The sequence below is a fragment of the Camponotus vicinus genome, unplaced genomic scaffold (genome assembly GCF_025532165.1).
Source record: "Camponotus vicinus isolate PSW18456_S1 unplaced genomic scaffold, iyCamVici1.0 SCAF_2, whole genome shotgun sequence".
Taxonomy (NCBI): Eukaryota; Metazoa; Arthropoda; class Insecta; order Hymenoptera; family Formicidae; genus Camponotus; species Camponotus vicinus.
In genome coordinates this window covers 8063866-8086028 of record NW_028141956.1, presented here as the reverse complement: position 1 = coordinate 8086028, position 22163 = coordinate 8063866, and the positions used below count along the sequence as shown (strand labels likewise).

The 22163-nt window shown below is 39.3% G+C and overlaps 2 protein-coding genes across 9 annotated transcripts in view; one reads left to right on the top strand and one right to left on the bottom strand.

The window, feature by feature from the left end:
• Zfh2 (Zn finger homeodomain 2) overlaps positions 1–15251 on the top strand; it is a 320913-nt gene extending 305662 nt beyond the window's left edge. For 6 of the 8 annotated variants that reach the window (XM_083089617.1, XM_083089616.1, XM_083089619.1 and 3 more), the window contains one exon: positions 11765–15251. In XM_083089617.1, coding sequence (XP_082945743.1) covers positions 11765–12471 — 707 coding nt within the window. In that variant the 3' untranslated portion in view covers positions 12472–15251. The remainder of the gene's footprint in view (positions 1–11764) is intronic. The other 2 variants (XM_083089623.1, XM_083089624.1) reach the window with 2 other exon arrangements.
• Positions 1–22163, bottom strand: part of LOC145965991 (uncharacterized) — a 76268-nt gene that overhangs the window by 19581 nt on the left and 34524 nt on the right. Inside the window, exon 3 of the mRNA XM_083089626.1 lies at positions 8226–8359. Coding sequence (XP_082945752.1) covers positions 8226–8359 — 134 coding nt within the window. The remainder of the gene's footprint in view (positions 1–8225; positions 8360–22163) is intronic.

The window sequence follows — 22163 nt, the reverse complement described above, 5'->3', positions numbered from 1 at the left end:
ATAGTTGTTTTCACCCTGTACTATTATCTAATACGCGAATCGATAGTTAACATCGAGTATTCATCATAATATATAGCACTAAATATACTTGCATGTATCGAAAAAAAGATCATTAAATAAATGTGTATCTAGTTAATTGTTGAATATTTATAGAAAACTTTACTCACGCTTTAGTTTACAATCATAAAATTTTTACAATAATAAAATATGTCTTTTTTCTTCTAGATAGAAATCTACTTTCATTATACATTATTTTAATATATTTATTCTTTAAAATGCTAGACAGATTATTGTTCATCTTTTCCTATTATTCCTCGTTTCAAATTTAATTTTATAAATTTTGATATTTTTATTTTTACTTTTATTCGTGCTTTAATATATATAATGGAAATTACAATAATGAAAATGACAAATAATTGTTTGAGCTTTCTACTGCTTATTATAGTTAGATTGTCCGATTCTAAAGGATTCTGACATACATCTCGTTATTTCTTTTTGCGACGATAATAAGAGGCGATAATAAACGCCGAGGTCTTGGATATTAAAATCTCTCTCCTCAGAAGTCCTCGAGTACCTCCTCGGGAACGGGTGGAAGTGGTACTTCTGGTATTGTTTGCAGGGTCGACTTGAATCCTCCTAATTAGAAAATTCTCGTCGCGACCCCGCCGTCGCGTGCGCCTTCTTTCTTCGGTGAACCTTTTTATTATACGAGGGCGTAACAAGGGCCGAAGGGGCGCCTCAGTAATTATTATTCAAATATTTTCCTTTGCCCATGCCCGCCGCATTAATATTTACAATGCCTTCCCTTCGACCAACCCCTTGCCTAGGGGTGCCTATCGAGAAAAGAGTTCGCGGTTCGAGCAGACGTCTCCACTTTTCTTATCTTGCATCTCGAAAGTAATATTTTTGGAAAAAAAACTATACCGAGGTTTGAAAATATTTTTATATTACTTGTTTTTAACATTACAATGTGAGATAAAAGATAATGCTTGACTATATTGCATTGATATAATTTTCAAAGAAATTTCAATAAAGAATATGTTAATTAAACATATGTAATATACATTATATATTTTAATAAATTATATTTGGAATAGAAGAAAATAAAAATTAAATTAGATGCTGAAAATATTCCTAGATAAGATTTTGATAACGATATATCTTTCGAGATCATTATAGATATTGAAAGTGAAAGCTTCACTTTAATTAAAATTTTTCTTTTGATAATTATAATTTACACTGCATTTATTAATCGCATTCATATCGCCACAAGTTTTTCTAAAGATCAATAAATTATTGCTTTTTTAAAATCAGAAATGATATAGAGAAGTTAAGGTTTTTTTCTTTTATATTTCTTCTCTTTATTTTCTTGTATTATTGAATTATTTCTGTCAATACAAAATCAATTAAGACGTCGCATATCGCAAGTCGATAGCTAAGGAAGCCGCTTGACGGCAAGGTCAATCTCCTTGCGTGACAGAAAGAGACTCGCCGAGCGTAGCTTTTCCATGCGGAGTACATTCCGGGGACGAATGCATTAAAGTTGTATCACGTTGCGACGTTTCGCGTATAAGTTAGGTTCGTAAGGTGCGCGCATGCATAATGTGTATGGCGGCATGTTCTCCGTGTCGAAAAGGTATGATTCCGGCCGCGTTTGAAACGCGCGTAACAAGCCGCGCACCGTTGCACCGTTAGTCGAGCCCAACCATTCGTCCACAATTCCTGGCGGAGAAAACGAACCCCCCTCGGTTACTCCCTAACGATGTGCCAACAAAATACGGATAAGGAGACGAGGAGCGTAAGCAGATTGAGGGCGAAGCTGACGAGCGTTACACGCAAAGGCGGAATAAAAAGCAAGGGTGCGGAGAGCGCGGAGGAAGACAAATACGCGGTGGCTCGAGACGAGACACGACGAAACGAACTGAAAATCGCCGGTCGCGAAGACGTCTGCCTTCCCGTCTTCGAGAAAAAGGTTTTTTTTCGCCCTCTTTAATTATCCGACTGACAATTATTTTTAACGACTTCGCGATATCTTAACGAGACCTAATCCGCCGACGTGGCGTCCGTTAAAAAGAAAGAAACGAAAGGGGGAAGATGGTGGAAGAGAGGACGCGCTATAAGGGGTGTCTCCTTACCGCTCCTTTTTAATTCCTCTTGCTGAAATCTCTTATTACCGTACCGTAACATTCTTGCCGGTAGGCTACCCTCCGGAAAGATTCCGAAGGACCCGCTCTTTCTTACGGTTGACTTTGTAACGGCGACACGGATCCATGCCGTGCAATTAGAGAGCGAATAATAATAATCTTCGTGGCGAATTGAGATTCATGTTTCCCGTCCTATCTTATTAAAATACTGAGCTTGTTTTTTCATAATCTAAATGTTCAACGAAAAATTCAAATATAATTTTACTATAAATGTTTATAAAATTATGTGCTTATAAAGCATCAAATGTATTCTAAGAAAGGATGTTAATATTATTATTTATATATTATTATTCAGTTCTCGTGTAAAAGTACAAATAAAAATCATCTTTATAGATTCTCTCTAGGATTACTTAGCTCTTATTTAAAAAAAAATATACAGTCATTGGGAATATGATTTTAATTACAAAATCAAGAGCTATCTTTGTCTTTACGAGAAAGCACAATCAAATCATTGAAAACAGAAATCGTCAAATGCGTATTATTGTCAACATAATGCAAACAACAGGAAAAGTCTATTATTATCTGACGGTTCACGTGAGAACGTCCACTCCCATTTTCGATCCCCATTATCGTACGGTAATCGTCTAATAATTGAAGTGAGGTAATTACCGCGCGATAGGCTACTTCCCACGTCCGGCGCGCCTGGCTCATTAAGTCGTCGCTTAATGATAGTCGCAATCGGTCAGTCCCTGCCCGCTATGGTCACGGCAAAACGCATAGTCATAACACTCGGCGCCGGTATTAGTTAATCCCGTTTCATTATTTATCACCTCGAAGGACTCGGATTTATTCTTCCGCGTTAAGCGGAATCCGATGACTCGCCATTAATCATCTCGTACGATCGTCTTATTTATTTTTACTTGCTCGCTCATGTACAATGAATAAAGGTGTTTTGCACAATAACGCGAATCTGTACTGTAATTAATTTTCTAAACACGGATCTCTCTCTTTCTCTCTTTGTTCATCGGATAAAAAAATTTTAACGAGAATCCGTTGGAACCTTTGAGCCACGGAATAGATGCTGCCGCGCGTACATTATTACGCCAGGGTCAACGATGCTCAACGCCGATGCGTATTTATAGAGATAAATACCAAAGTGCTACCGGATACACTGCTGCCTCGAGCCCACTTGTCACTAAGGATTACTCGTGTTCCCACTGAGCCTAGCCTGCGACACTTTGGGCAGGGGCGGATTAGAGGAAATAAGCTTCGATGGCAAGCAGATTCTCACGCGACGCGTTCTTTAATCGCAAGCATAAAGATGATAAATTGATTAACCGATGACAAACATTTTTTGCTAAATTCACAATAGAAATTTTAACAGGACTAGTTACTTAATACACGTTAATATCTCTATGCATCGGATATAATAATGATTATTTGAAAAAATGAAACAATAATCAATAGATATTAATTAATAGAATCATCTAAAGCAAAAATAATTCTTTTTACTGACGTCAGAGTGGACGAACGATTAAAGCTCTCATAAAGATGCACAGATGCATTCAAATACGACCAAGTCTCGCATCTCCGCAAATCCGCCCCTGTCTCTTTAGGGGGCTCTGATACTCTTCATGCCGGGTCTCCGCCGCGATTCTGCACATTTAAATAATTAAAGATCCGCCGGGACGGATGAACGCACGGACTCGTCGTATTAATGGGATAATCGAGCGTTCAACGTCGACCGAGAAGCAACGGCTATAGGATCGACGAGAGGGAAGAAGGGAAAGAGATAGGTGATGGTGGTGATGGTGGTGGACGGGTGATAATGATTTTATAGTCAGCTGAACTGTACGGGGGAGGGGGATGTGAGACAATTGACTCGATAATACGGGTCTTCCTGCCTGGCACCCGTTGATACCGACGGCGAATCAAGTCCGGCTAAGAGAAAAAGAGCGAGAGTTATCGAGAGGAAGAGAGAGGGAGAGAGAGAGGGGGAAAGAGAAAGAGCGAAGGACAAGGATAAATGCTCCATTCGCTAATGACCCCGGTGCCTCTTTAGGGACGGCTCCTTGACTTAGGCTACCGGTCGAAGACCTCTCCATCTCTTCGTGAGATGCCGAGAAATCAAGTACCTGACAGTGGACTCCACCTTCTGGCTCCCGATGCATCCTCGTCGCGTTCAGAGACTCGAGGCTGCGAGTGACTCGTCACCTGTGCGGGCGTTCAAGGCCTGAAAGGCTTACTAAAGCATGCTTGATCCGGATATTCGTTAGAGTAATAACGCACTTGGATAAAATGCGATGAAATCAAATGTAATAAAATATAAAATGGAAAACATATAAGCCTTAAAAACGTTAAGCATTAAAAACATATAAGATTCACCAAAAAATTAATGTACAATCATGTTTTTATTCGTGAAAAGCTTGAAAAGTATTGAGATGCATCCGAATTAGATAATAATTAGGATAATTAATTTTTAGATAAAATGCAATAATTATTGCACCAACAAGGATAGAAATGGGAATGAAAAGAAATTAAAATTTTGGATAAAAACTTGAACAAATTCACTGATGAAATCATAATTAATCATTTTTCAAATCAACAGATGCATCTACAATCTCACAATCGATGGTGTATATGTCTTTTCTTTTTTATGTAGCTAGCTTATTTTATATAGTATATCGTAAATTTGGGGAACGATCATTACGCGAATTAACACTGTCACCTAAAACGTTTAATATATGGATCTTTGCATCTCCTCATCGCTCGCAAAAAGTATTTACTTCATTATACCGCTTTGCACTGAATGGCACAGGTGTCGAAGGAACACCTGTCCTTAACCACACGCAGATCCAATGTTTTACACACACGTCTTTGAGATTAAGTGTTATCGGGCAACATTTCCATAATCCTTCAATATATCTGATTAGAACAATAAATAATTGATTTTAATCTTCAACACAAACGCCAGATAAAATTTAATTATTTTTCCTAGATGTCATCGATATAAAGAGAAAATTAATTAAGTTTAGCATTTCTTATTAAAAATCAATATCTTAATAATAGATTAAATTCGCAAAAATCAGTTCTATAATCAAACAAATTTTCTAAATTTCCAAAAAATATATACTTATAAATTAGCTATTTTTAATTATTATATATATAGGAAGGGAGAGGAGGTAATTACAAACAATTATTATATGTATTGTCAAAAAGAAATAATCATATCGAACGTCAATGAAAAAAAAAAATAATTTTACGCATTATATATAAAGATTATTTTTATATAAATTTGATGGGATAGATTTTGTTATATTGAAAGGGAAGCTCATGCGAAAATCAACTCTGTAATTTTGTTAGCGAGAAAAAGATTCGAAATAAAAGTTGGACAGACGGAGGAGGAAGAAACGTTCGTTTTCGCGTGCGGAGGGTCCGAAGCGTAAAAATAGCCCTGGGACACGTCAATAATTAATTAGCGGAATTTATCGATACGCCGGCGCCGTTATCTTGTCCGATACGCGTACGAAGCGATTTCGTGGCCGAGCCGCGAGATAAGCCGTCGTCAATTCATTCGGGTCTGCCTCGTTCGCGTGGAAATTACGACTTCCTCGTGATCCCTGACATCTAACATTTTCTGAGAGAGACGAGGGGAATCTGCTTACACCGACCATCGCCCAGGATATTAAAGTCGATCGAATGAGCAGGTGACTCGTTGAGCCGATATTTGGTATGTTTTGAGTTCGAACTTTGGACACGACATACCATTTTGTTTGCATTCACAGTGTTAATCTTACGCGAAATGCAAATAACAATGTATGTAAATATAATTTCTCAGTCTTAAATTATTTTTAAGATATTACAATACGAAGTTTTAACAAATACCACAAATATACGAATTATTTGAATTATTAATTTTAATATAAAATTTTTTTTACTTTTTTACTCTTCAATGTAAGAATCCATCCTATTCTTCAATTTCTTCCTATATTAAAAATGTCCATCAAATCCTACATTAAAATGTCTATTCAAATCCTATATTAAAAATGTCCATGTCTATTACATTAATTATATTTCTTTTGCAATATTAATGTGCATTAATAACGTAAAATGTTTTATTATTAATTTAGAAATCAATTCCTGTATTTATATTATCCTAAATATTCGTCAAAGCATAATTAAATAAGAAGCACGATATATTATTTGAATTATAATTAAATATATTATTAAAAATATATATTATTTAACTTAATTAATTAGTTATAAAAGAAAGATTTTGTGAATAACTTTCAATTATTATTTATTTATAAAGTTCTACAGAGTGTTCCTCTAATCACGTAATTGCAAGACATCGTATATCCCGATGCTATATAGATTAAACAAATAATGGAATAAATTATGGCATTGCTCACGCCACTTTCCAGAAACTCCTCGCCGTGAGTTAATTACAAGAGTGGCTATCGCGATTTCTCGAAGACGGGGAGGTACCAGCACCTCGTACTTTACCACCTCGCCTTCGCTTTAATCGGAATTGACCTGTTTTTAACGAAGCCGCACTTCGCGTGAGCGAACGAGCAGAGCCTGCGGTGCGCCGGGACACGATTTCGACCGTGTCCTCGGGTCCCGCATCGGGTCTCGAGACCCCCTCCGACATCAGGCCTTGACGTCTTAAGCGGGGTGGGGCGGTCATCGAACGAGATAACGAAATTAGCCCGGCCGCTAATTTATTTCCTAATTCCCGCGCGAGCGGAGGTGTGAAACAGTCGTTTCGGGCCATGGTATCGACGATAACGGGTCTGGATAAGGAATAAAAAGACGAGAGGATTCCTTCTCGTACGTGGTCTGTCGACGATGGGTGCGAGAGAGAAAGAGGAGAGAAAGAGAGAGCGAGGGACAAGAGAAACGAGAAAAGGAGAAGAAAGAGAAAGAGCCAAGAGGAGATAATGCGAAGGCAGGAATGCACGCCCACGTTCACGACGTGTTTTCCTATACACGTACGTGTGCGGTGGTCAACCACGTGAGAACGCGCTAGCACGCACACGCGGAATGCACCGTTGTGCATACTTCGCGTAACGGGCAGTTATGGCACTCCGCAGATCCTCTCCTCTACTAACACCACCTTCGAGATTCATCTGCCGCGGTAGTCCACGAATTACCCCGCTCTCTGATGAATCTCGAACGAGAACGCGTGTTACGAGCCGTTTCAAATTCCATTCCGTTAATCTGATTCATTGTTTGATTTTGGCAATTAATGGGGTAACTGAAAAAAGGGAGGATAAGGAAAACGATCGTATGTTTCTTACCTTAAGGGTGAAATATCGTTTCGCGTCATCGCGTTATCGTATCGTCTTTAGATGCATTTTGAAATGCTTGATATCAGCGATTCTTCATCTCTTCTCTCTCTCTCTTTTTCTGTTTCTTTTTCTTTCCTTACTTATCGCGTCTTCCTTTTAACATGGATGAAATAATGATAAAAGAATACTTTCCTAAAAGCATCGATATATTTGCAGCTTCTTGCTCGATTAAATAAATCTAGGTGAGGGAGAGCAGTTTATCAAATTAAACTTTTCAAGAAATATGTCAATAAAGAATGCATTATAAGAAGATTATTACATTTCCAATTTCTTATCAGTTTAACTTTCGCTTTTTAAAATTACTTGTCTATGATCGGATTTATCTCGATAATTAATAATAAAATGTAAAAATATTTATTCTCTTATTACCTTCTGTAATACTTTATCAAATATATCAAAATTTGTATATAATAGTCGTAATAATTATTATTTCATAATATTACAATCACACATGAAAATAATTTAATAACTCCTTTAGTTTTCTCAAGAAAGATTCAACGAGTTAATTCACGATCTACGATCTACAATCACTGACCATCATTCAATGACGTGCTACTTCGAACAGCAACCCGCAACATGACGAATTGCATTTTTCCGCGCGCGCGTCTTTAGAACAGCCGTTAAAATTCCTGAACGCGTTAACTAACGACATTCCCGATTATTCTGTTCACCGGTCCTCGAATGCGAGTTTATAGCTGCCAGGTTATACAGACTTATACCTACTTACCACCAGAGTCCATGGGTCTGACACGGAAACTCGCTCGTAAATTCCCGCCGAACAAATTTCCAGCATGTGTCGTGGCAATCTTAAGGTCAGTGGTTCTCATATATGAAGAATCCGAAAGGTAAAGCTCTTCAGACCTGTAACAATTAATAAAACAATTAATAAAATGTTCAATTTAAAAAGAATGCATTAAACGTTTAAAAGTAAGAATGCTTCAAACAATTTTGATGCATAATGCCAATTTAAGTAAGAACATTCAGAATATTTTACCATAAATGACATATATATATTTCAACATATTCTACAAATAATTAGTGTAATTATTTAATTAAATTGATCACAAATATATATTATATGTAGTACAAAATATATATTTAAAATATAAAATAAATCAATAGAGACAAGTTCTGCCGTTTTATAGCACAAAGAAATATTTTAATATTTATAATTAATAAATTTGGTTCATAAAAAATTGCTGATTTTTTTAGAAATAAAAATAGATTAAAAATATACACGAAATTTTCTCGACCGTAATATTCACTCTGTACTTAAATAAAAAGCTAATAGATATCACATTCTTAAGTCACATTACAGAGTCGCAGAAAGTTCGTTTCAATTGAGAGCTGCTTACGCGCGTATTGAGTACCATATAAATGCGCTCCATTAGCATCACGGTCAGAGTAATTCCCGGCGCAAAGGATTAAAGCATAGTGGCATGCTGAAATTAAATAATGAGTGTCCGCGTCGCGATGACGATCACTGGGGACTTGGGAGCGGCCGGCAATCAGAATCTCGCGCATACACACGCCGGTCACACATTTAAACAAAAACACACATCGCGACAGTACCGAAGCACTACTATCTCAATCCGTACGCAAATGAGCCCCACTGAGAAGACGGGACGAAAGTGATGTGCGTATATGATGGCGTATAGTGTGTGCGTTTCGTCTCCGCGTTTGCATACGCGTGTATATTGATATATACACGAAGATGAAACGCACGCGCGCGCACACATACACAACATAGTTTCCGTTGACCGTCTAGGAGAAGGTGCCGGAGGACGGAAGGGAGGACGAATCAGAGCCACTCAAAGAAATAACTAGTGATCATTAAGAGTAATAATCTCTCTCCTCGATCGTTCCGATTGTTTCAAGGGTGTCACACGGATTACCCGTGACGCGTTACGCGTTATTTAACGATATCTTCCTTATTATATTATATTATATGTCTTCGTTCTCTCTCTCTCGCGCGCGCGAGACGAAGAAGCGGCAGTGACCTTGGAAGAAAGAAGACTAAGAGATCACATTAGTACCGTTTTACCTCCGATTGGATTATGCTGATAAAAGTCAACGGCAGGAATAATAAAAATATCAATGTTTCTATTAAATGTTTAGATTGCAGAATTAAAAATATGACTTTTTCATTCCAAAATAGATATACGTCTAAAGTTTTAGAGTCTTTTATACATTAAGCACTTAAATTTATATGCAGGAACAAATTTATTAAGCTCAATAACTTTTAATCGACAAGAGCTGGGAATGTTTTGTTTAAATATTCAAAAATTTTTGTTTACAAAGATACGTGTAATGATGCAATAATAAGTGACAGTAAACTCCATTATAGTTCAAATAGTATTATTTTAAGGAAATATTTACCCAGCAAATCTATCAAATTACATAAAAAATCCCGCATCATTCACATGAATTAAATTAAACTTTAGTGAATTAAATTAAACTCATGTGATTTTTTTATTTTACATTCAAAAGTTACGATATTTTAATTCCACCACACGTTTGACGTACGTTTATTTGCGCGCTTGACCATCATTATTCAGCCGATTATATCAAACAAGAAGAGCGGGTTGCCTCCGATACCGACGAACGAGAGCCCGTGGGGCTCCGGTAATGAATTTGCCACATTCCCGCGAACGCTACGGGACCGTAAAGGGGAGCACAGAAGAGCGACCAGAACTATACAACATGGCCAATGCTGTTGCGTTAATCCCCCATTTATCCGTAACACTTTTCTCCCTTCTTTATTGCACCGTGCCTCCTCGTTCCGAGAAAGACCTTTTCGATGGAACATAAAAACGCGGATTATTTGCTTGTCCAATCGAGGTAAACCATAATCCACGCGAGTGCAAAATACGCGACAGAAAGAACGAGAGAACCCAGAGAAACAGAGAGAGAGAGGGGGAGAGAAGAGAGAAAAGTGTTGATCAAACAGTGGATCATCATGCGTGTCAAGGGTTCTCATTAGACAACAAAGAGGGAATGGAACCAGGTTCTGGCACTTCGGGATTCTGCCGTTTAATAACTATCAATTCCATCGTCGACGTTGAAAGACGAACCAGAGGGATGGAAGAGCGAAAGAGAGAGAAGAAAGCTCTTTCGCGTTTCCTCCCGTTGCTCTTCTCGTCTTCCTCACGCCTCCCTACCAGCTCTGATAATTACAGCCGTGCGTCCAGCGAATGAGCAGGGGTATCATTAACACTTCCTGCCTCATAACGACTCCTCATCTGATACACGATACGCGGCGATATAGCCGTGCGTCACTGCGTAAACCTGTCAACCCGCCTAATCAACGTCGGGACATAAGCGCGCTTCTGCATCCTTCCTTGCGATCGTGCATAGATTACATCATCGATCATTAAATGCCGACCAAATTAGTTCAGAAAGTGACGCATTTTACGCTTTTCCTTTCAATTACGTCTTTAGAGACGAGAAAGAAGAAAAGATGATGGTAACTTCACTTCCTGTTCCCCGCGGCGTGCACGATTCTAAAATTAAAATTAATCGTTCGTCGACACGTCAAGAGCCTTTCGATACGCGGACTTTGGATCGTCGAGACAACCAAGGGAATTATCCCGTCAATGCGCATCGGTTCGCGGACGAGCTAATGACTACCAATTTACCTGTCTCGCTCGGATAAAAACAGGTTTGGCATAAATTTTTTTCCCCGGTTACGTCGGGGATGCTATTATGACAACTAAGTTGGCACAAATTAATTACTCACGAATGTGCCATCTAGCTCCGCTATCTTTCCCTTACATCAGATAATTGTATATTCTTTTTGAAAATTTCTCTTGAGTTACACGAATCGCAGCGTTTACAACAATTTCATATAGAGATGTAGATGTAGATGTAGATTTCGAAACAATTTTCCTCATCCTAGCTACAATATATTTCAGATATTTATACCTAAGGTAATTTAAACTAGCATTTATTTTTTTCGATTACAAATTGCTTTTGCCTAATGAAAGCTAATGAAGTAGACTTAAGATCGATCTCTCATGCGATAGTTCATATGTGTAATAGTGTAAAATACGAGCCTACTCCAAGAGTATAAGTCCAGTTTCAAGATAAATAGTATGACGAAAGATGATTTCAGTACAAAATTTGCGCGAAACTGGACCGACACCGCGGTTAGAGATTAAATTAATTAAATTAATTAAACTAATTAAATTAATTAAATTAATCGGCTCGCGCGACAGTTCTATAACGATTTTTCTTACGAGGACCGATTTCACGATTTGCTTTCAGTAGCGGCTGCGGGCTTGAGCGGTGGCCTACTCGGGGGTGGTCTAATGTCGCTGCACGTGGAGGGCGGCACGCAAGTGCAGGTACCGCGGGCTTTGATGCAGGCGTTCCTGCAACAGGACCCAAATCACCCGGGCTTGGAGACGGTACGTCTGCCGTGCGTTCCTGAAGAAACGAACATCGTGCCGCAGCAGTGCCGCGAGACGGAGATGGAGCTGTGCCTGGTGTGCCGCCGTTGCGGCCGAGCGTATCCGCAAGAATCGACGTTGCTGGCGCACCAGCGCTCTTGCTACCTGGGCAATCAGCAACGTCGGGGCGCCCTACGCCTCGTGCAGATGCGCTACGCCTGCTCGCTTTGCGAACCCGGCGTCCCGACGCGCACTTACGCCACCGTAAGCGATTGGCGTCGCCACGCCGAGACGCTCCAACATCGTACGCGTCTCGAGGCCGCTCAGCAGCAGCAACAACAACAACAGCAACAGTTTGACAGCGGTGCGCAGTCCGGTGAAGAAACGAATCCGCTCACCGATGAGATGGAGGATGTCGTCAATCAAATCACCCTGTTGGCGGCTCGCGCGGCCGCTGAGAGCACGACTAGCGGTCAACCGCAGGTCGGCGAAAGAGCCGGCGGTCAGGACAACAACAACGGGCCTGACGCCAAACGGCAAAAGCTGATCCAGGAGGTCACCGCCCTCGCCGGGGCACGTTAAGCGCCGCCGGATTGAGAGCCCAGGGGTTGGTCTATCTCTCATCTCCTCCAGAAACAGGAGAGATGTGCGCGATGGCATCAAAGATCAGTGGAAGGGGACGCAAGAGGCAGACACATCGAAGAGAGACGGAAGAGAGACGAGAACCGATGGACGTCGCTCGGAGAAGGTCCGATTCGAGGACGTCGCAGTGGACGAGCCAATGTTCCTAACCGGCGATGAACGGGCAGCACGGGTGTACATCTTGGTGGAGCACTCCGTCGCGTCGGGGGCATCTGCCCTGTGGCGGTAAGAGGGGAGGTAGGCGGGGGAGGCACTTACTACTCTGGCGCGGACGATGGACTAGTCGCGATTGCTGAGCGCGTGATGATCCTCTCGTAGTTTTCTTGTTCGTGTATCGCATCGTCACCGCGCATCTCACCCTCCACTGCCTCCCTGCCCCCTGGCCCCCGTCCCCCGATTCGCCTATTATTTTTGTAATGCGAATCCCGCGCAGCGCGTGCCGTGAAGTCGCGCGCTCTCCAAAGTTCCTCTCGTAGCACGAAAGAAAGAAAAAAAAAAGATAAATAATGAAGAAAGAGAAAAGGGTAGCAAAAAGGACAGAGAGACTCTCGACGAAGACGAGCGTCTAGGTGGAATCGCCCGGGGGACGATCGAACAAGCACGATCGAGAAATCCAATCCTCCTTGCCGATCAACCAACGATCGATCGGCCAGTCATCGGTTCGATCGGATCGAGCCGATCTTTTGGGCCCATATCTCGGAGCGATGCGCGCGGTACATTTACAGAAGAGGGTACGAGAAATCCCTAATAGGGGAGGAAAAGTGCGTCGTGTGCGACGCGAAACGACGCGCGTCGAGGTGAGCTAACTTAAACGTTCCTATGTAAAGTAATAATAAAGATTTAAAGCACACATACACACACAGAGTTACTAAGAAAAAGAAGGAGGAACAAGAAGAAACAAGCGGACGCTGCTTAGATGCGGCGTTTAATAGGATAGATGGTGTGCGGTGCGCGAAATTGAAAAAACGCCGCCATCGTTACACATACGTACGTACATATTCATATACATACATATTATATATATATATATATATACATACATCTATATATATATACACACGCATATATATATATATAGATATTTGACTGTCTCTCTCTATCACTCTGTTTCTCGTTTTGACGCGCGTGTGCACGGACCTGTGTGTATGTGTTTGCGCGTGCGTATGTGTGCACGTGTGTGTATGTGTCGTGAATCGTTCAGCGACTTCGACAGCGATCGTGAAAAATGTTAAATATAAAAGTGACACCACGCGTATGCTTTGTATTCGTCGCGAGTGAGATAGAGATGTCCGCGATTCTCGGGAAAGCGACGAAAGAACGAAGAAAAATTCATATAACACAAGCATATATATACACATACACACACATACTTACTCTTTCTGATTTATACATATTCATACACACACGCACACACACATACACACGCGCACATCGTATACACATGCATACACCGGGCTCGGCACGTTTTTTAACGTTCTTCATTTCCCGTAATTTGATAAAACGAGACGTAACAAGACGGCGGACGAAAGGGAAAGACGATGGTATATAAGGCGGTAATAAACCCCCGGTGCCCGTCGTCGACACGATTCGCGTGCACGAACGAGCACAAGCAAGACCCACAAACATGGTTCCTATATTTAATAAATTATATTTATTAACACTAAACAAATGATTAGTAATAATGTTAATGATAATAATATTATTAATAATATAATAAGTAATAATAATAATAATAAAGCTAGTAATAATAATGATAGTAATAACGATAAGTATTAGAGAGCTGTCGGTAGCTATAACGATTATCGCTAAGCAACGCTCGATGATCGAACAACCGATCGACATACATCGACGCTCGGGGGGGGGGCACCGTCGTCGAAAGGACAAAATCTGACCTCTGTGTTCTCCGATCTCTCTCTCTCTCTTTCTCTCTCTCTGTTTCTTTTTCTCTCTGTTTATCTATCTCTTCATCCATCTATTTATCTATCTCTTTCTTTCTTTCTTTCTCTCTCTCTCTCTCTCTCTCTCTCTCTCTCTCTTTCTCTTTTTCTTCTTTCTCCATGTCTCACGCGAGCAAGGAAAATTTGAGTAGAAAAAATACAGGCGCAAAAACAGGATTTTAAAATCCTCTAGAAACAAACAAGAATCGAATGTACGTATACAATATAGCATAAAATAAATGAGTGACATTTTTGATTATGAATAGATATTATTATCGCGTGAAGTTAGGGTGCTTCAGTGATGTAATATATCTGAAACTTTTTCAAACAAAATAAAACAAATTTTAAATTAACGACTGCACGATCAAAGATGAGATTTAAGAAATCATGTCACAATTAACATCTTAGAGACAGACATCGCCTCGTATCTCGCAGATTGAGGAAAGGAAAGGGGGAAGGGGGAAAGAAGATCGCGCCCTTTCGATTGGCAACAAGAGAGAGATTAATATAAAATCGAGAACGTGACAAAGAATTCACTACTAGCTAATAAGTTACGGATAAATTATGATTAAATTGTAGAATGTAAGGGGAAATGGGAAGTACATGCGCATCGACAGATACACAGACAAACGCACACACAATACACAAATACACATTCTTACTCACACACACATATATAGGTATATATACAAAAAAGAGAAAGAAGTATATATATGTATAAATAAAAACGAAGTGAATGAGAAAAATGAAGAGAATAAGAAAATAATGAATAAGAAAAATATATATATATATTTCAGTAGAGATAAATATATATATATATATATATATATATATATATATATACATATATAAATATATATATATATATATATATATATATATATATATATACATATATAAATATATATATATGATGTTGTGACGTACTAGAATCCTCGCGGATATTATCCGGAATGGTGACGTATCTACACACGTACGTATGTCATGTTCCTCGCTTTAGAAGCTCATTCTAGAGCACTTACGAAGAAACGAAAATTTGCGCGTACGGTGCGGCACGTATGCATACCTATGGAATGCCGGAAGTGCCACCGAAAGTGCAAAGAGAAAAGGAGATAAAACCGTAGTGTTTTGCGCGCCGCAGTCTTGACTTTACGCGAATCATTAGGGTAAAAAAAAAAAAGAAGAATATACTGCGGATATCGGAGAAGAACAAGATGGGTATCGCGTGAAACGAAGGGCGATGCTGGATAGAGAAATGTATCGACGAGTGGGCGCGTTCGTTTTTAGAGATAGAGAGCTCGGAGAAAGCGCGAAATGGGGTCTGAGTGATTCGAGGACGTTAAACACGTATGGTGGTCGTTAAGATCAAACGAAACGCAAAGTAATAATTATTTTTAAGATACTAAGCAACTCGAGGTTCCTGTCTGCAAAAGATGCTTTTTCTAACGTAAAGTTGGTAACGATGCGATTATTAATATTATATTTGAATTATTATTATTATTATTATTATAGATTACGATATTATATTTATATGTACGTGGTCATGTATTGATTATTATCTATATAAACGTTACAGCGTTGAACTAGTATACATTTACATATTCCAAGAGACGTATACACATACACACACACACAAACACACAGATAGACATACCGCACACGTACACTAGCGAAAACTTCTAATCGAATCGTTAATATCGAAATTCTCAGCCGATCGTCTTTCCGACCGGCACGATCCACCTTTACAGGACGTACCGGGAAAATTCAAAGCGGAATCTCTCTTCACGTAAACCGATACCTCGCAAAATAAGACAATTAATTACGGGTGCTGATTGAATCCCGTAGAATATTAATTAAGGCGATCGTCGCGCGCGTTTAGCGACCGCAAATTCGTACTGTCTCTTCAGAATTATTGCAAAAGGATAACTCTGTCACTATCACTAGCACGAGGCAAGATGTTCCAAAGGGCGTCGCTTAAAAGCCGAGACGCTTAGACTGCGAGAGAAAGAGAGAAGAATGAAATTCGCATACATATTTCCCTTCCCCGCGTTTCCTACATACGTGTTATAATCGTAAAAAAGAAAAGCGAGAATGCACTTGAACGCACAAGGAGATGCGCTCTTCGACGGTGTCCATCGCGATCTTGGTCCTTCGAATTTGCTCGCGGGAGGCAGAGGAGGGCGACATGTGTTTTATCTCGTATAGGGATCGTAATATTCATCGACACACGAATCAAACACACATACGTACACAAACATTACACACATACACGCGCGCGACACTGAAATCGAATTTTGTGTATGAACTCGGAGCTATACACATCGCATACGAGCGTGATTCTCAAAACGCGACTACGTACGTGCGCGTGTACGCAAAACCGGCGCGTCGCGGTTTTGGCGTTTTGAGTTTCGAGTACGGGAGATTGCGTGATAGAGTAACCGAACCTCGCTAGCTGTTCCTAAAAATCAACAATGAGTGAGTGATGAGCGTACGCGGATTATGTAATGGAGTGATGAACTGATGACGATAAATGAGGAGAGAAACGAATGCTATATACATATAATATATTACTGCGTTGCGAAAGAATTTTAAGCGCGGCTGAGACGTCGCCGACGCCGTTTTTTCTTTTCCGTCGATAAAACGAAAAACCCGGACGCCTCTCCCGCGTATGTGTAAGACGCAACGATCGATGGGACGATAATTCGTCTGTGTCCTCTCTCTTCCCGCGCGCGCAACGCGATCGATGATCGCGCGAATCGGATCGGGCAAACGCGAGGGCAAACACATCGAGAGCGCATTTTTACTCGAGAGGGAACTTTTCGCCGACGCGATTTTTCTCCCTCGACGCGGAAGAGAGAAGAGATACTACCGGTCGAAACAATTTTGCGCGAGCTTGCTATATATGTACTTTATGCACACTCGATGACACTGACCATATATAAGCGTGTCGTGCTCGACGAGCAAACAGTCGGAATATCGCGTCGTTAGAACCGTTCGACGACGGAAGAGGCTACGGTGACGTCCAAGTTTTTCATTTTTGTAATCTCGTTGAGTTTTTCGACTAAAATGCGTTGAACGTGTCTATTTATTATTAACTTTATCGATTGTCTATATTGCTATTGTGACTATTATTGCAATTATTGCCATTATTACGATTATTATTATCATTATAATTGTAATAATTATTATTATTATCTCATCTCATTATTATTATTACGTTATTACGCTCTATTGTCATTATTATTACAATTATTATTGCATCATTATTGCCGATTGACTTGCGAATTTGTTCGAGCGGTACTTGATTGACTATTAATTAATAATGGATACTAATTGATAACGATAGCGACTAATTCTTGTGAGAGATTGCCATGTGTATATCTATATGTACTCACTATAGGGCACACCGTGAGCCACTGGTGGGTCCGCATACCCACCGACGGCGCGGGGCACCCGAAACGCCGTCCCGGGCAACCCCGATGATGTTGGCGCCACGCATATCGGCTCGGCACGCGATTTGGCCAAATCGAACGTGAGATCGATCGAGTGAAGTCTCATCGCTTGGAAAGACTCTCCCATTTCAACGGACGATGACGGATAAGCGCCTCTTTTCGCGCCTCTCGCTGGACCCTTTTTGTAAAACGCGGAGGCGCGAAAAGATCGACGATCAACGCGAAAACGCGTTATAGACAGCTCAAGAAACAACGTTGACGGTAAAAATGATACGCGTATCGAATATGACCGACGAAACGTTCCGCGCTTTGTAGGAAAAGAGACGCGTCAGGAAAAGTAGGCTATGAATTTTGCCACGATGCGTAGCATATTTTCTTTGGCGAACATATTTACGTTAACGTTTTGTGTTGTTTGTGTTTCACCATATCTTCGATGTTAAGTATATATCCGCGTGTCGCACCTTTGGTTCTAGTCAGCCGGCTAAGTTCCTCGCGGACTCGTTTCATTGAACCCCCCGTTCAACCCGGCTCGTCGAGGTCGCGTAGAGGGTAATGATTTTACGCGATCGATGATTGTGCGGGGGAAACAAAAGACAAAGCTAGTCCGCTCGGTCGCCGCTTTAATATCTATGCGCATTTTGTGTCTTACGTGTATAGACTTATTATTATTCATTTACAGTGCCATATACGCGTAAAATCGCACGGGCGCGTTTAGATTCTGTACCGACTCAAGGAGAGACACGTCACACGAAGTATCACAATGATGACGATGACGATGACAACGACTATGACTACGATAATTATGACATCAAACACGGTTGTACCTGTATACGTACGAAGCGAGAGATACACGCGAGAGTGAGACACGCACGTATATATATGTGCAAACCCCGAGAACGGAAAGGGAAAGAACGGGAAAAGAAAAAAGCGGCGGAGCCGCTATCGAAGACGCCAACATCGTACGGAAAAAACGGGCACGGTGCAATCATGTTCCTATTAGGTTTCATATCTAAGCGAGTAATTAATTATACCAGTAAATATAATGATGATGATGAAGGATACGATGATATTATATATTATTGGATATATATACATACATATAGTATATGTATATATATGATACACCAAAAACTATATGGTCTGCGACATTGCAGAATTACCCGAACCTCTCCTTTATCTTTCCGTCTAAAATCAATGACAAAGTGCGTGTAGCATAATGCATACTATTATTTTTATTCATGAATGCGTACATTACACACAGCCAACGCAATTCATTGCCAGCAATTTTGCAGCGATCAAGCCGAATGCCAAACTTTCTTTTTTCTTCCTTATATCCCCTGTGCATCCTGTTTCTCTCTATCTTCCTTTTCCCTCTAGCTTTAACATTAATTACCGTGCATTGCATGTGAACAGAAATCATTTCAGGTTTGAAAATTCCCAGCTTCCGACTTCGATCAGTCTGATCGATATGCGGGATCGATAGCGCACTGGCTTGAAAGCATTATCTTCGTATCAAGGAAAATCATTTAAAGAGCAAGGATGGCGCGATGGATGATGAGAGGAACGAAGAAGAAGATTACGATATAAAATAATGCCTGGTTCCTAACCCATTCCAAGCCGACAAATGTCTTCTGGATTAACTTTATGTTAACTTTACTACATTTTATTTTTGAAAAACCTCCCTTGCGAGATATTCAATGATTTTGTTATATATTCTCTTGCTACATCATTTTTCTTTTCGAAGTTTGAATTAAACTCGAGAAAATCGCAATTGCTAAAGCTGCCTATTGGTAAATGAAATATACCTTTTCATACGTCAATTTAAATTTTTTGATGAAGGAAAGTAAACTAAAATTTAAGTTTCAAAAACGCTACTGAAGCGAAACATAAATGATCAATATTTGATAAATATAAAAAGAGAATTTTTTTTTATTATTATTAATATCTAAATAAAACTATCATGTCATTTAAGATAGTAAATTTGAATGAATTAACTAAAATAAGAGTAAAACAAATATAATGTTCAATTATTAAGTATTAAATTATAAATGTTATCATATGCATATATGTTATAAATATATATTATTAATTAAATATATTTGTTAAATACTATTTCCATTATAATTAATATTTATAAATCTATAATTAATATCTATAACGTTTTAAATTACAAATAATACAAACCAATCTCTTTTGCATAAAAATAACTTACCGTTATAATTATAAAAATATAATATAATAATTTAAACAAATACCGGAATATAAGAATCAAAAAAAGTAAAAACAAATTATGAATACATTGGAATTATGACAAGCTGTCGAATTATCTCTAAAAAAAAAAGCACAAAATTACATGACAATGTTGTCGAAAATTTTATCAGTGCTCGATCGCGAACACCGTCACGGACGCGCGAGCTGTCAAGCGGCACTGCCATTCTATTACGCTGGATTTCATTTTATTTCCGGTTTGCGAGGCACCCTATTTCCGACTGGCGAAATATTAGCTCACCCGCAATTTACATAGAGACGCGAAACACGCTCGCTTGAAGAACCAATGTCGCGTGATAAATTCGCTTATCAGCAGCAACGACGACTTGACTGCCATATTTTCAATCACGACTCATACTCGCGTTTCTCGGCTCGATCAGTGTTCACGTGGTAAAATATGTTGCCGATTATCCTTTACGTTCTGTATTGCGCAAAAATAACATTTTACAAAAATAATATTATATATCAACTAGCTATATAAAAATCATTTGCTTATTGAATTATGCGAAACTCTCATCTTGATTATTGAGTGATTGCACTAGAAATTGCATTCGGTATGTAATCATGGTTGCTATCGAACTGCCATAGTTTCGAATACATCTCCTATTATCTGTTCCATTCCTCTCATCTTTCCCTGCACACTGAATTGCAAGCTCGTTTGGCTTCAGAAACCCAACGAGTAAAATCAGACTGTATTAAAGAATCTCGACGTATTCTATTAAACGCTAGTTTATTAGAAAATTAATATTCCTGCGTGTTTATTGTTTCCTTGAGCTCTCTTCACCAGGATGACAGCGTTGGATTTAATTTTCTGCTTGATTCTTTTTACAAAGAAATTAGATTCAGCTTCTTGCTTTTTCATCATTTCTTGACAAGATAGGAAGATTTAGTTCAACGGAAATTATCATACAGTAAGTATGGATTTTAATTATTTTAATAAATATACTTTTTTCGTATTAGTAAAACTTTATATAGTTACAGCATTTGTATTGAAACAGAATAAATTTTTTAAATGGCTATTTTTGACTTAAAAAAATTAGGATAACAAAAAAAAACTTAAATTCCGTTAAAATTTATAAAAAGATATAGCATTAAACTTTTATAAATATAATACCTTAAATTAAACAAAGTAGTAATAATCTTGAAAATGGAAGAAAAATTATTTCTATATATTATCTAGCAACATAATACAATATTTTTATGTATCTCAATGTGTAAGGTCTTTCTCTTATATTTAAAATATTGTTAAAAAAATCATTAATTTATGATCTTTCATATCAGCGATACTAAACACAGAATTAATCTTTTTGTACACAATCAAAATTCGCCTATCGAGTAAATAAATAAATAAATATGTCAGATTGGTCACTTCCTTGAAAATAAAGGTGATACACTTTCGTATCGGCCAGATCACGCCCTGTGGGAAATTCGAGCTAGTTCAAAGAGCACACCCAAACGTTTGCGATCTTTCTTGTGTGCTTATGACGTATAAGAGTGCCGCTGGTACCTTGTGTCAGAGAAGGATTACGATGGAAGTAAGAAGAAGGGAAGGAAATGGAGAAGAGTCGCGCTCGCGAGCTATGCGCTCGTCTCGTTCTCGAAGAGTGTTTGCTCGCGAGATGGAACGCAAATTAGGTTTGGACGGGGATCGAACCCCCATCGTATCGAAATAAAGGCGGCACGTAAAATATACGCCATCCAGCCACCCGTAACCTTTCGGAGCGAGGAATGAGGAGACTATACCCCTGCACTAAAGCTTGTAGACGCTGTCAAGTCCCCCTGCATGGAGTAACGAAACGCTTTCCTTCGCAATTCGTTTCATATATTAACTCTGATCTCGTGTATATACCTGTTTTCCTTTAAAATAGAAAAACATTATCGATTTATCGCGATAATGAGTCGATATCTAGATGTAAAAGAAAAGAAGATCCGTAGCAGTTTGCTAATGAGGGAGTTCAACAGTATAAAACAATAC